The following is a 14,715-nucleotide window of genomic DNA, read 5'->3' as shown; positions in this document are numbered from 1 at the left end:
TGTAACTAATACCATCTAATTGCCTGACAAATGATTACTTTGGACCTAATTTGCCCCCATAAGTGAGATTTGTCACTTAATAAAGCAAGGGTTAAGTTGTATAATCCAGCACAGTTTTCTTTCTTATATTATAGATTAAAATAATTTTTATCATAACATAGTTATCTGTCAACCATCCAGCCAAAGTTGTTTAATATAAATAAATGAAAATCATGCGGTCAACATTGTTTAATATAAAAAAATCGACTAGACTCATAAATAAAAAAGATTAATACAAAAATGTCTATCCATTCTACATTCATTGCATCTATAATATAAGAAAATTAATGGCCCTGGAAAACACAATTTTAACCTTTCTTCTTTACCCTCCACCTCATTGATCTAGGGGTAAATTGTGTCCAAAATTTACTTTTTGTAATCAATTTGTACTTTTGGTTACAACTTATATATAGTTACTTATGATTGTTACAAATTGCAAATGTATTTGTATTTAAATATTTAATAGTCGAAGTAGGACAAAATGGTAATTGAGAAAGTACACTTTTTATAACAAAAGTACTTGATTACCAAAAACCATATATTTCATTTTTTTTTTGCTTTGCTGGAAACGATGCAAAACTTTGCCACTTCAGTCACATTTTTTGTTTGTTTTAAAACTATTATTCTATGTGTATATTCATAAAAGAGATTTTTATTTTATTTTTAAAATAAATAAAACAAAGTAGTTGTCCAATACTTCAGATCTAAATAAAAACAAACAAAATAGGTACAATGAAGAAACAAGAGGAGTTCAAAATACAAAATATAAAATAGAAGTGAAATTGATAAAGAAATAGAAATTTTTTGTTATACTCTATTCATAGAAGTTACTATATTTTATCAATATATTTTATATTTAAATAAAAATTAAAACCAATATTATTAAATTTGAATTAAATGAATATTTTTTAAATTATACATATAAAATTTGAAGAAAAAAAACTAAAAAATAGATGTGAAGTAATAAAAATAATATAGATGAAGATGAAGTCGTGTAGCTAATTTTTAGGCTTAATGAAATACAGTAATGTGTGCAGGGCTATTTTACTCATACCAATGAAGTCTTGTAGCTAGTAATTTTTTGACATAATGAAGTAATGTGTACGGTGTACTAAAGTAGTAGCATGTCTTTTTCAAAAAACTAGAAGTGGCAGGGCTATTTACTTATACCAATGGTATTGCTATGCCTTGTCCAATCGTTATGCTGACAATTTATATGAGTACTAGTACTAAACAAATGCATACTAAACAAATGCATGAGCAGTTTTGGTTTACCGCAGTTTTGGAGTACTAGACAATAAGCTGTATTTTTTTAAAGCAAAAATGGTACATAAAAAATCACTTTTATTTAATTTAATTATCTATTTATATTTAAAATACAATTAAACATAAATTGTATTTTAATTTCTCTCTATTTTTTTTCAATAATCAATAAAAATTATGTTACATATTTTCATAATATTTTTTAGGCTAAATTATGGTTTTGGTCCCACTATTTTGATTGATTCACGAATTTAGTCTCCCTATTTTAAATTCAAACAGTTTTGGTTCCCCTATTTTATATTTAAACAATTTTAGTCCCCTCTCATGTTTTTTCAAAGAAAATCGATGAGATTTTTTATTTTTTAACTTATATTTTTATCTATGAAATTCAATAATAAATGTATATACGATGATTTTTCATGTTTTACAAGTAATTTGTCATTTAAAAAGTAAAAATAACGTTAATGTTAAGTGAAAAAGTATGAAAGGGGACCAAAATTGTTTAAATCTAAAATAGGGGGACCAAAACTGTTTAAATCTAAAATAGAGGGACCAAAACTGTTTAAATTTAAAATAGGGAGACCAATTTCGTGAATACAAGAAAATAGGGGGACCAAAACTGTAATTAAGCCTATTTTTTAAAAAACAAAAATATATACTCCAAAATACTTTATTTTGATTTTCTTAATAAATCCCTTTTTTTTATAATTTAGAAAAAAAAGAGTATCTTGATTAAATATTGACACGAGAAACAACCTATTAAATTCAAACAAGAAATCATGCAATGGTATTAGAGAAAAAACATAATAATATATATATATATATATATATATATATATATATATATATATATATATATATATATATATATATATATATATATATATATATATATATATATATATATATATATAAAACAAATTCTTTTGGTTGAACAATTTTGTCTTTTTTTATTTATTTTATTTGTATTATATTTTAGAAACAAATGTGCCATATACTAAGAAGGAAAACATAATCCGAAGTGTTTTTTCAAAAATGGTATACGGAAAAAAATTATTATTGATCTAAATATTTTTATATATTAAAATTTACTATTGATCTAGATATTTTTATAAATGACACCTAAACAAAAATAATATTTGTATACGGAAAAAACTCTATTATTGATATAAATATTTTTATATACGAAAATTTACTATTGATCCAAATTATTTTAAAAATGGTACCCAAACAAAATAACATTTTTATACGGGAATGAATCTCTTACTGATCTTAATATTTTTAATGATATTTATGATCCAAATATTTTTTATTAAAAAATGGTATACGGGAAAAAAATCTATTATTGATTTAAATATTTTTATATACAAAAATTTTCTATTGATTCAAATATTTTTGTAAATGATACATAAACAAAAATAACATTTTATACGGGAAAAAATCTATTATTTATCTATATATTTTTATTTACAAAAAATTATATTTATGATCGAAATATTTTTTATTCAAAAATAATATTTGTATACGGGAAAAAAAATCTATTATTGATCTATATATTTTTATTTACGAAAAATGATTTTTATGATCCAAATATTTTTTATTCAAAAATGGTATACGGAAAAAATCTATCATTGATCTAAATATTTTTATATATGAAAATTTACTATTGATCCAAATATTTTTGTAAATGAAACTAAACAAAAATAATATTTGTATACGGAAAAAAATCTATTATTTATCTAAATATTTTTATATCCGAGAAATTAAATTTATGATCAAATATTTTTTATTCAATAATGGTTTACTGGAAAACATCTATTATTGATCTAAATATATTTATAGCAAAAAATTATTATTGGTTCAATATTTTTTAATTTTTTAATTTTCTATTTAAAATAAATATATTATGTAAACAAATGCGCGTAACAGATCAGAATCCGTGCGTATGCACGGGTTTGTTACTAGTTTAATCTAGTAAATAAATATGTAACTCGAATATATTTAGAACACTCTATTTTTCAATTTCATTGAGTAATATTAATAGATACTACATCAGTCTAATCATTTTATAAACTATTGTTTGCTTTCTTTTACTATTAGAGTGTGTCATTTTAATGAGGGAAAGTAATATTTTGAGGAAATTTAAAATGATTTGACCAAAATTCATTGTTTGGATACAAAAATGAAGAATTGTTAAAATGATGGAAATTTATGAAGTATTTCATCTAAGTTAAATTTAATCATTTTGAAATGACACCAAAAATCAAAGAATTTGAAATTTCTGTCATGTTCCATAGAATGTATTTGTTATTATTATTTCTTCAAAATTTACAAATTGGTCCTCATATTTTTCAAAATTATAAAATTGATCCCAAAATTTTTTAAAAAATTGCAAATTGGTCCTTAATAATTTTAAATTTTACAATTTGGTCCTTCAAATTTTTAAAAATTCCCTACTTTTTCATTTTTTAATTTGGTCCAAAAAATTTAAATTTTATACAAAATGACACCAAAAATCTAACAATGAAATATCTTAATACTTTATCCAAACAAAACAATTTAAAAATGAATGGATTTGAATTGAATCATTTGAATTGCTTTGAATTTTAAATTACTTTAAAATTTCTAATTACCTCATCCAAACACACTCTTAGTTTTCTAAAAAAACTTACCGAATAGAAATTTAGACCACCATTAATCCATTAGCATCTAAAAATTCAAAAAGGTAAATCTATTAATCTAAAATCCTATAAAATGTGACTTCATTTGTTTACTAAATCATATTCCAAAATAAAAAAAGGACTATAATGGAGGTAGAATAAAAACAAGAATTTGTTTTTGCAACGACGCAAGGTTCCGTCTGTTAGAAACCGCGTGCACTTGTCATCACTACGACAGATACTGCCGTCATGAAGTACCAATCACAAAACTCTTTTTTTATTTTAAAAAAAAAGACTTTAAAAAAAAGAAGCTTAAAATAGATTATTGAAGTGATAATGAACGTGACGATGGAGCTGTAAGCTGAGGTCACTTCCGTGTTCCTTCGTTTTCAAGTCTACCCCACCAAACCAAAATAGTGTTCAACTTAACCGAGTGGAATCTCCAAAAACGCAACGTGTAATTAATTCATAATTTAATAAATGTGTTTATTATTTATATTTATCACCTTCTATTAAATCTAGCTCAGTGATTCCAAAATCATAATCTAAAACCAAAATCATAATCAATAATCATAATCTTCTCTCGAGGCTCAACACCAATCAAGTTTCTCTCTCTTTTCAGCACAATCTTCAGGTATGATTATTTTCTACTTCTATGCTTTTATGTTTTTCTTACGTGATGTATTCTCAATTAGGAAATTTCTAGGGTTTCAGAGGAATTTTTTTTATAAGAGTAATTGTGTAAATCTATGAGATATAAAAAATTATTTTGGATCTGTAATTGGAATTCATATTCTGTTAGAGTAGTAGTAGTTTGAAAAAATAAATTTGGTTAGTTTAACATATTGTGGTGTTGTGTTAAGTGTTAGATCGAGATCGAACACGCCTTTAATCTGAAGTGTAGGTTTTACCTAGTGTCAATTTGAAACTGTCAAATTGAGACATAGATTCTTCAATTACTGGAGATTATGTGTAGACTTCTGGGTTAGTACTCTTCATAGCTTGAATTTAGTTTACTGAACTATATTTTTGCTATTAGTTAGTGTGTTTGGTTTTGTGGTGACTAGAATTGATTTTGAGTGAATTGATTTTGTAGAATTGATTATGGTTAAAAGTGAGATGGACGTAGAGTGATTTATGTTTGAATATTATTTATGTAAAAGTTAGTTGAACAATAAATTTCAGTGTAAAAATCACGTTTTAATTCAAAAAAGCTACAAATTCTAGCTCAAAATCACTCCAAAATCAATTTTACACATCTAAAATTGTTTTAAGGCTTTTTCTGTCAAGCCGTTTTCATTTATTTCTTTGCTTTGTTTAGTGATGTTAAAGTTTCCATACCAATTTTACTCTGTTATGCAGGTTCTGTTTCTTAAATACAATTATAAACTGTTGTTGGTGATCATTATGGCATGTACTTGCTGACCAAAATGGTGACTCAAAAGTACTCCTCAAAACTCTACTGCTAAGCTCTTTCAGGAATAACCTTTTCATTTACAATTACATAGATTCACTACTCTCTATTCAAGATGCAATCGTCTCGGGAAGGACCGAATTCAGCCGGTCTCAATTTCTATCACCAAACTGGTCAGGGAATTTACCTACAAGGCAATCTATGTGTTGATAGACATGGTAGCAGCAGCCAGGGAACTGGTTTTTCTTTCGAAACTAGCAAGGAGCAATGCTTCCCCCTAGAGTCATATCCAGAAATTGTTGCTTTCATGGATTGTGATTCCCCTTCCTATGCCAGTGTATCATCTAACAAGAGTCCATTTTCTCCGCAAGATTCTCAGTCTTGTTATTCAGATCACCACCAGTCTTCTGACAACACATATGGATCGCCGATAAGTGGGATGTCTAGTGTTGATGAAGGCAATGATTTGAAACACAAGCTTAGAGAACTGGAGAATTCGTTATTGGGGCCTGATGACTTGGATATAGTTGACAGTTACGGCAGCAGCATGGAGGCTAGTCTCCACGGCGGAGCATGTCCGTCACCTAAATATAATTGGGATCTGATTGCCGAAAATATTCCAAAGCTTGACTTGAAAGAAGTCCTCTTGCTATGTGCACAAGCTGTGTCTGATGGTGATATTTCAACAGCAAGAGGCTGGATGGATAATGTGTTGGTGAAGATGGTGTCGGTAGCCGGAGAACCAATCCAGAGGTTAAGTGCTTACTTATTGGAAGGGCTTAGAGCAAGGCTGGAATCGTCCGGAATCTTGATCTACAAGGCCTTGAAATGTGAACAACCAACAAGCAAAGAGCTAATGAGTTATATGCACACACTGTATCAGATTTGCCCATATTTTAAATTTGCATACGTATCAGCAAATGCTGTTATTCATGAAACAATGGCAAATGAATCCCGGATTCATATAATCGATTTCCAAATTGCACAGGGCACACAGTGGCACTTACTTATTCAAGCTCTTGCACACAGACCTGGCGGACCCCCTTTTATTCGAGTAACAGGTGTTGATGATTCCCAATCACTTCATGCTCGCGGTGGAGGACTTCAGATTGTAGGACAACGGCTTTCAGATTTTGCCAGATCTTGCGGAGTTCCGTTTGAGTTCCATACTGCTGCAATGTCTGGTTGCGAAGTTCAAAAGGAGAATCTTAGCATTAGGCCCGGGGAAGCCCTTGCTGTAAACTTCCCTTATATTTTGCACCATATGCCAGACGAGAGTGTGAGCATAGAGAATCATAGAGACAGATTGCTGAGATTGGTTAAAAGCTTGTCTCCAAAGGTTGTTACCCTCGTTGAGCAAGAATCCAACACCAATACTTCTCCTTTCTTTCATAGGTTTGTTGAGACAATGGATTATTACACAGCCATGTTTGAATCAATAGATGTTGCTTGCGCCAAAGATGATAAGAAGCGGATTAGTACAGAGCAGAACTGCGTTGCACGGGACATCGTCAACATGATAGCCTGCGAGGGGATTGAGAGGGTTGAGAGGCATGAACTTTTTGGAAAGTGGAGGATGAGATTTTCCATGGCTGGATTTAAACAATGCCAACTGAATTCTTCAGTGATGCATTCTGTCGAAAATATGTTGAAGGACTTCAATCAAAACTACAGACTGGAACATAGAGACGGCGCTCTTTATCTTAACTGGATGAAGAGAGCTATGGCCACTTCTTCTGCTTGGAGGTGAAACTGACCCTTTTATTTTTTGCCTCCTTTTTGACATGTACTTTAGTATAGCATAATGCATGGTATCCTAAGTTTCTTCATAGTAGTATAAACTTTGAGATTTTGCTCTATTACTCTACATGTACTACCTTTTAGCAGGTTATTCAGTAGTCTGAAGAATCTCAAAACTTATTGTAAATGGCAATACTGAAATGAAAGAAGTTGTGAGATTTACTATAGTACTCATTTTTGTTTCTTTGTTTAATTCTTTATCATTGTAATAGCATGCAAAATTTTCCAAAGCAGAGGTACATGGTGCTCAAGTTTTCTACTCTAGTACAAAATCACTGAACTTCAGGCACAAATGTAAATCACAAAATATTCAATCTAACAATTTACAAGTTTAGTGTACTATGAAAATAATGATTTGATGTGCAATTGAACTTATCATGTGTAATTATTAGTGGTCAAGCTACAAAAGTATATGTGGTGGGAAGTTAGTCTTTCCCACCAAATAAAGCTAAAGAAATATTATCTGATAGTGCTATAAATTGGATAGCTGTCCTTTCAAATATTGAACAACTTAATCAATGAAGCCATACACTGACCCATGTGTTCAAATGAATAAATAAATATTCCATGTTCTAGGATGTTTCCTCTCTTAAAATAAGTTTCAGAATAAATCACTGGAAGTAGTTGAAATAAAGTCAACCACAACAACAAGAACAATGAATTCCACATGTTATTTGCAATATAAAATCAGTCATAGTCCCCATCTACGCATAACTTCTAAAAAGCATTTCGATTTCGATGTGTGACATGGTATTAACTCATCCACCAACTTTCTATTTGTCCACTAGTAGTGAAAACTTCCATATAAGCATACTTTCTATTTGTCCACTACTAGTGAAAACTTCCATATAAGCATGTTAAGCTGCTCAAACACGGACCAAGATTATCTGCAGTTAGGAAATTGTGCAGTCACACACTCAGTGAATTATGGACCATTTCATTAAAATCAGATGACAAAGTTTCAACACAAATAAATACATTAAACTTTAATAATCAAATTGGATGCGATTTAATTGCAGGTAATCCATTTCCCTCTAACACATCCACATCTAGCTCACTCCTTCTCTAATATGATTGATGCAAATCTATCACCTTTAATAACAATCTAATTACGAGTTTGAGATGAGTGAGTGTTAGGCATTATGAGCAAGGCACAAAATGAGTTTACTTATATACAAGTAACAGTTGAAATCAAGATCAGTATATATACTTAATGCCTTGTAATGATACATTTCAGTTGTGAAATATACAAGTTTATTCTCTTCTTCTTTGTAATTCAAGCTTTTTATTTCATTACTATGGTGCATGAGTAATAGTTTCATATGATATCATCGACTTGTGGCTAGACTTTCATTACATTCTTTCACAACTCCGTTTTCTCTTTTCGTTTTGCACTTCATCTTCTCCACCTTTCTTTGGTTTTTCAACCATGTCTGTCGATAGTTCTTCAAGTTCTTCTTCCAGTCATGCTAACAACATGTCCTCTACTCTAACACAGGTTACCAAAATGACACACTCAATCCCTACTTCATGCATCATAATGAGAATCCTGTACTTATTCTCGTCACTCCTCTCTTGAACGCCGGTAACCACCATTATTGGTCAATATTCATGACAATGGCGTTGAGATCCAAGAAAAAGTTACATTTCATCATTGATGATGTACCTCGACCACCAAATGAAGATCGTGACTCAATTGCTTAGGATCGGTGCAACGCGATGATAATGTCATGACTGAATAACAGGGCCGTCTTTAAGGGTGTATAAGGCGACCTACAACACAGGGCCTCACACTTTTTTATGTTAAATCTCTAGCAAAAAGGGCCTCCAGTTATATATTCCACTTCTAATTTACGCTTAAATATGGCCCTTTAAAATATTTTCACGATTCAACAGAAGATAACTTCAACTTCTTACATAAGGCCTAGACGGCTCTGTTGAATAACTCTGTTGAATATGAGATTTCACAAAACGTTATATGGATGGAGACAACTTCAGACATATGGAAGGAATTGAAAGACCATTTTTATCATGGAGAAGTATTCAGGATTTCAGAAATTTAGGAAGAGATTTGTACCCTTAAGCAATGTGATTGTTCCATTTCTTCTTATTATACAAAATTGAAAAAAAATTGTTTTATAGTGAAGCAAATTTTTTAAAAACTTTCAAACTATGGGACAATTTTAAATTGTTCATCTAAACACAAACCTTTTGTGATGATATTATAAACAATCTTTTGAAGTTCGTAACAATGAGCCTCCACAGACCTTTCATTTATACCATCTGATACTTTTTGTAGCGGTTAATGGCATACTTCTTTATTTCAGCTTCTTCAGTATCATATTTTTTTTGCAGAGCTTCCCATACCTGTTTAGCAGTCTCACAGTTACAGTAGTAATCATACAGATCGTCGACGAAACCGTTCAGAATGTGGTTGTTGCAAAGATAATTATTACCTTTCCAAATAGATATTTCTTTTGTGAATTGTAAATCATATGCTTTAGCTTTTGCAGCAGAGTCTAATTCAGACGAGCTAATAGTTCTGTCTGAATTCACAATTTTGTAACCATTAGTTTAGTTTGTTTAATTGATATAGAAGGAACAACATGAATGTCCTCAGTCAAAACATAGTCAACCTTCTTTAAGGTTAAGAAAATTTTCATTTTAGTTTGCCAACGTTTGAAGTGAAAACCCTCAAACTTAAATGATTTGTCAGAGACAGCGGCCGCAGAATTACCAATAACTTCTTCGGTAGTCATGACAATTTTTTGAGCATCTTAAAATTGCTGTTTCACGGTTTTGAAAATCAGCCAAAGAAGAAATTACCGGGTCAAATCACTGACTATGTCTCTCTCTTTAAGACAGTTCGCGACACTATCCGAAATTATGCAAAACAGACGACTTATTGCGTTGCCTCCAAGATAAAACAACATAGTTCAATAATGTATGATTGCTACTTGCACGATACATAATCGGTCTAGAAATACACCTTTTAATGGTACAAAGACCATTTAAATATGCTATAAATATCACTCGTAGTATCTGGTATAACGACCAATCATAATCATTTTTCAAACCAAGAGAAATTCTAATATTTCTCCAAAGATAAATCAATAATGATCATTTGACCACTCAAAATAATTTCTCAATTAATAGAAAGAAAGGGGAAGAAGTTGACGCTTTGAAAATTTAAAAGATACGAAGTTATGAGAGTGAGGAAGGAAAAACTTAACAAAATGAGTTTTTGATTGTTTTGGAATGAATTATGGAATTTCCTTATATAATAAAGTGGGTTAGCTAAGATATTTCACTTAAGCAATGTGTGACTAAGAAATTTTTTCAACTAAGACACTATGTGGGATTTAAATATATTTTTTTCAAATTCATCTCCTTATATTTAAATATTGATATAATGTTCCAATACAGACTAATTCATATATTTATGCTATGTATTCCTAAGGTATATTTTGGTGTATTTGAATACATTTAGAAATGATTTTCAAATTCTATGATAATTTTGATTTTTGATTAAGTTGTGGAAGCATTCAAAATGGAAAGCTCAACTCCCTTCACTTTTTCCATTTCCCCGTCTTTTATCTAATGTTCTAATTTGTTGATTGTAGGACTTATATAGTCAAATATTATAATGGAAGCAATTATCTATTTTTATTGCATAATTATAGTATTATAATAGACTAGTTTTTTTCTAATAAGTAAATTTAGTTTAATTTTTTATCATTAAATTAAATTTCTGAGTCATGTAAACTTCATAAAGCTTAATTGTTTAAAATTTTGTAAATATAAATAGTTGAGTTTTAATTTAAATACTCTAATAAAAATATGATATAATCAATAGGTTATAGTACTTTTGTTATAAAATCCAATTATATAAATATTTTAAAATGCTGTTATCAAATTCTTTAAATAATTTTGTTTTAAATTATTAAAAAGTAATTTTAACATATTACAGATCAACCCATTTTCTTCTTAAATTAATTCAATCTTAACTGATCCATAGATCATAGAAGTGAACATCTTAAAAAGCAGAACAAAACTCATTGCTAATTAAATTGTAATGTCATTATTATGACAGTCAGTGCTAAATAATATGACAAAGCGAGACATAATTAAGCGTCAAAATGAAAAAAAAAAAGATTGGAAATACTAATAATACCTAAAGAAGGGCATGAGCCATATAGTTTGCACAATATTCTTATGCTGGATAGGCTAGGACTATGCTGCTTATAATAACTGATCTGATGAACAAAATCTGGACTGGGAATATCAGTGTCTAGACCAAGATAAAGGTATACACATACTTTTTATTCTTAGAATAAAATACATATCAAAGAAATCAAACTCAATGACGGTAACGATTGCGGCGGCTGGCTTGTGAATCATCATCATGGTAAAGATGTCCCCTTTTAGCTTGATGTTACTTTGGTAAGACCTCATCTAGCGAATCATCGTCGTAGTGAGGATGTCCCCTTTTAGCTTGACGTTGCTTTGATAAGACCTCTTCTGGTGAAACATCATCATAATGAGGATGTCTTCTATCTAGCAAATCATCGTCATCATCATATTGAGGATGTCCCCTTGGAACCCAATGTTGTTTTCGTATGACCTCATGTGACAAATCGTCATCAACATAGTGAAAATGCCCCCCTATCTATGAAATCGTTTTCGTCATAGTGAGGATGTCCCCTGTTAACTTGATGTTGCTTTGGTACGACCTCATCTGGCGAATCGGCATCAGCATAGTGAGGATGCCCTCTATCAAACAAATCATCATAGTTCTTGAGCCTGCATAAAAAACCAACACATTTTAAATTTATAAATATCATAGTCAATGAACAAGTCGATAAGTTTTCATTAAATACATACCATGCTAAGTGCCACATCAACATGAGCCTTACGGCCTGTGGTGTGGACTGCTCCACTTTACCTGAAGCCCGATTTGTCTAATTTTGGGTAGAGATCTTTAGAAAGGCTTCACCCTCCCAATGGGCAATAAGACCCTTCCAAGCCTCCTCACATATCCAATGAGGCCTTGTCCCTTTCTTCGTCACTTTCGAGAGAATATCTGAAAGGCGTTTTGCGCCTCTCGACTAAAACGTCTTTTTGATATACACGTGAGCATGAGGATCCCAAGCAACCTTGTCCTAAATAAAAGGAGTCTAACTAGTTATCATTAAGTAGGTGCAACTAGTTAGCAATTAAATAAGTTAAATTAAATAAATGCAACTGACCCCAAACAACTTCCACCAATATTCCCTTACATCCTCTGGGATCTCACTCCAACAATGAAATGGACCAAGAAAGTGGGACTGGATGACCTGTTTAATCGCAGCAGTAGGCGTTGTGCTAGCAGTTGGGATCCCCTCCTCTCCCGACTCCTCCATGTCAGGAGTTTTAGATCCTCCTCTTCCGACGACTCCATATGAGGAGTTTTAGGAACCTCATCCTTCTCCATATGTTAACTTCTATTTGATTGATTCATTGGAGAACTATTTTGTTCTAGTTCTCCGTGCTCAGTCCAGATGGAATAGTTTGGTTTAAATCCACTTTTGTACAAATGAGCTTTCACATCTCTTGGAGTGAAAGACTTTACACACTTGCACGTTTCACATGGACACTTGATTTTTTCTCAGAGAAAAAGTAGGGTTGTTCCTTGACCTTCTTAATAAACTTCTGGGTTAATAGTTGTTTACCCCCCTGCTGTAATATGAGCGTGTTTAGGTTTACCCCCTACCGTTGCCAAAGACAGGTTTTGACAACGTTTTTTTTGAAAAAACCGTTGCCAAAAGGTTGGGAGGGGGAAAAGCAAAATTCGCCAACATTCCAGGGGTTGAATTACTATTAACCCTAAACTTCTGAACTCCACTAACAAACTCAAATTTCAAGCCTCTCCTATGTGGATTAAACCTATCATACATCCAACTGCGATCCATTACATGCATATTAGGCATATAATTATTAGCCACTAGGGTTACTGCTCAAACTTTAAAATTTTCAACAACACAACCCCCTGTATATAGGCAATTGTAAAATATCCTAGAAATAATTAGGGTTCCACAGCTGAGTGGTTATAATATAGAGAATATAACACATACCTTGCGTTGCGAGATGCAGCTTCACGGATGGTGGTTCTTTTCAACAACACAACCCCCTGTATATAGGCAATTGTAAAATATCCTAGAAATAATTAGGGTTCCACAGCTGAGTGGTTATAATGTAGAGAATATAACACATACCTTGCGTTGCGAGATGCAGCTTCACGGATGGTGGTTCTTAGCGTCCACTTTGAATTCGATCTAGCTAAATTTCATCTAAAAAATGTGTAGGGTCGATATATTGTTTCGTAGATTATCAAAACGTCGGACAAAATAGAAAATATTTATGGACGTTTATTTTAAGACTTAATTCTTAAAAATATTAAAAGTTTAAATATGATATTACTCAAAAAAATTCTTAAAAATATTAAATGTTTATAGAATACAACACTCGTGAATACAATGAAGGAAAGTCTCCTCTTCTAGGACACGGTCTAGCGCACATAGTCGTCGGGTCCATGTTTCAATGGTAAAGTAGAGAAAGCGTAGAAATAGAGATGTGAAAAGCAAGTCAATAGATGAAATTTATCTTTCCTGTATGGCATAATTTCTATATCCAATGCTAAAATTGAGATTCCATATTATGATCATGTATATCTTCTTTGTTGTACCTAATCCAAGTGTAGTCAGTCTAATTAGTGTAAACACCATTTATGTGATCAGACCACATAAAAACATATTATGTATTAGGGTTAAAGCTGAGACTTTTTGTGTTGAGTTGAGTAGTGATGCAGTGAGAGAGTTAAGTATATAAATGATGGATGTGGGTGGTGTTGTATGGTAAAAATGTTTAACTGTTAGGTGAAGGTCGTGTATGTGAACATAATCAACAAGAGCGGAAATAAGCCAAGAGAAGTCCAATGGTTATATCAGAAAGAAAATGAGTATGATACAAGTCTCCAATTAAATCTATCTTTCAACATGTTATTTGCTTTAATGATAGATTTACAAGTGGAAAAACCTATATATAGTGGAAGAGCGAAGGAGTAAAAGGCCACCAAACAAATACTTATGAAAGAGTAAGCATACCCTTTGGATACCTAAAATTGAATTAAGTTGATTGGTTTTAGTCAATAGAATATAAAAATAACGAGACTTAACAAGATTGATCTTCATACCTAATGTACGGATAAAATTGTTCAAAAGGGTGACAGTAAATCTGATTTGAGAATTCGTCACCTTTGCAAAAAGGAGAATATCGTCCGCAAACAGAAGATAAAACACACGAGGTCCATTATTATATATGAAAATAGGACTTTGAGAACCACCACGAACAACATCGGTCATGGCAATAGAAAGTTTATTTATGCATATGACGAATAGGTACGACAATAACGAATCTTCTTGTCGAATACCATGTGATGGCTTAAAGGTTGAAATTTTATTCTCATTTCATAAATAGATATTATTTTGGGCCTCCCAAAGG

At 31.2% G+C, this 14,715-nt stretch overlaps 1 protein-coding gene and 1 long non-coding RNA gene across 4 annotated transcripts; one reads left to right on the top strand and one right to left on the bottom strand.

The window, feature by feature from the left end:
• The first annotated feature begins 4,439 nt into the window (after positions 1–4,439).
• On the top strand, positions 4,440–7,346 carry LOC131626639 (scarecrow-like protein 13). Its single transcript, XM_058897474.1, has 2 exons — positions 4,440–4,596; positions 5,325–7,346. The coding sequence occupies exon 2, from the start codon at positions 5,492–5,494 to the stop codon at positions 7,124–7,126; it is 1,635 nt and encodes a 544-aa protein (XP_058753457.1). The 5' UTR covers positions 4,440–4,596; positions 5,325–5,491; the 3' UTR covers positions 7,127–7,346.
• A 3,818-nt stretch (positions 7,347–11,164) lies between these two features.
• LOC131599579 (uncharacterized) lies at positions 11,165–13,713 on the bottom strand. 3 transcript variants are annotated; one of them, XR_009282854.1, is made up of 4 exons: positions 13,431–13,713; positions 12,426–13,345; positions 12,061–12,353; positions 11,165–11,979 (listed from the first exon to the last, which is right to left on the bottom strand). It is a non-coding gene; the product is annotated as an uncharacterized LOC131599579 (long non-coding RNA). The 3 variants fall into 3 exon arrangements; XR_009282853.1 differs by having other exon boundaries at positions 11,167–11,979; positions 12,061–12,338; positions 13,431–13,707; XR_009282852.1 differs by having other exon boundaries at positions 12,061–13,345; positions 13,431–13,712.
• Between the last annotated feature and the right edge of the window lie 1,002 nt (positions 13,714–14,715).

This window comes from Vicia villosa, linkage group LG1, assembly GCF_029867415.1.
Source record: "Vicia villosa cultivar HV-30 ecotype Madison, WI linkage group LG1, Vvil1.0, whole genome shotgun sequence".
Classification (NCBI taxonomy): Eukaryota; Viridiplantae; Streptophyta; class Magnoliopsida; order Fabales; family Fabaceae; genus Vicia; species Vicia villosa.
This window is presented reverse-complemented; position numbering and strand designations above follow the sequence as displayed.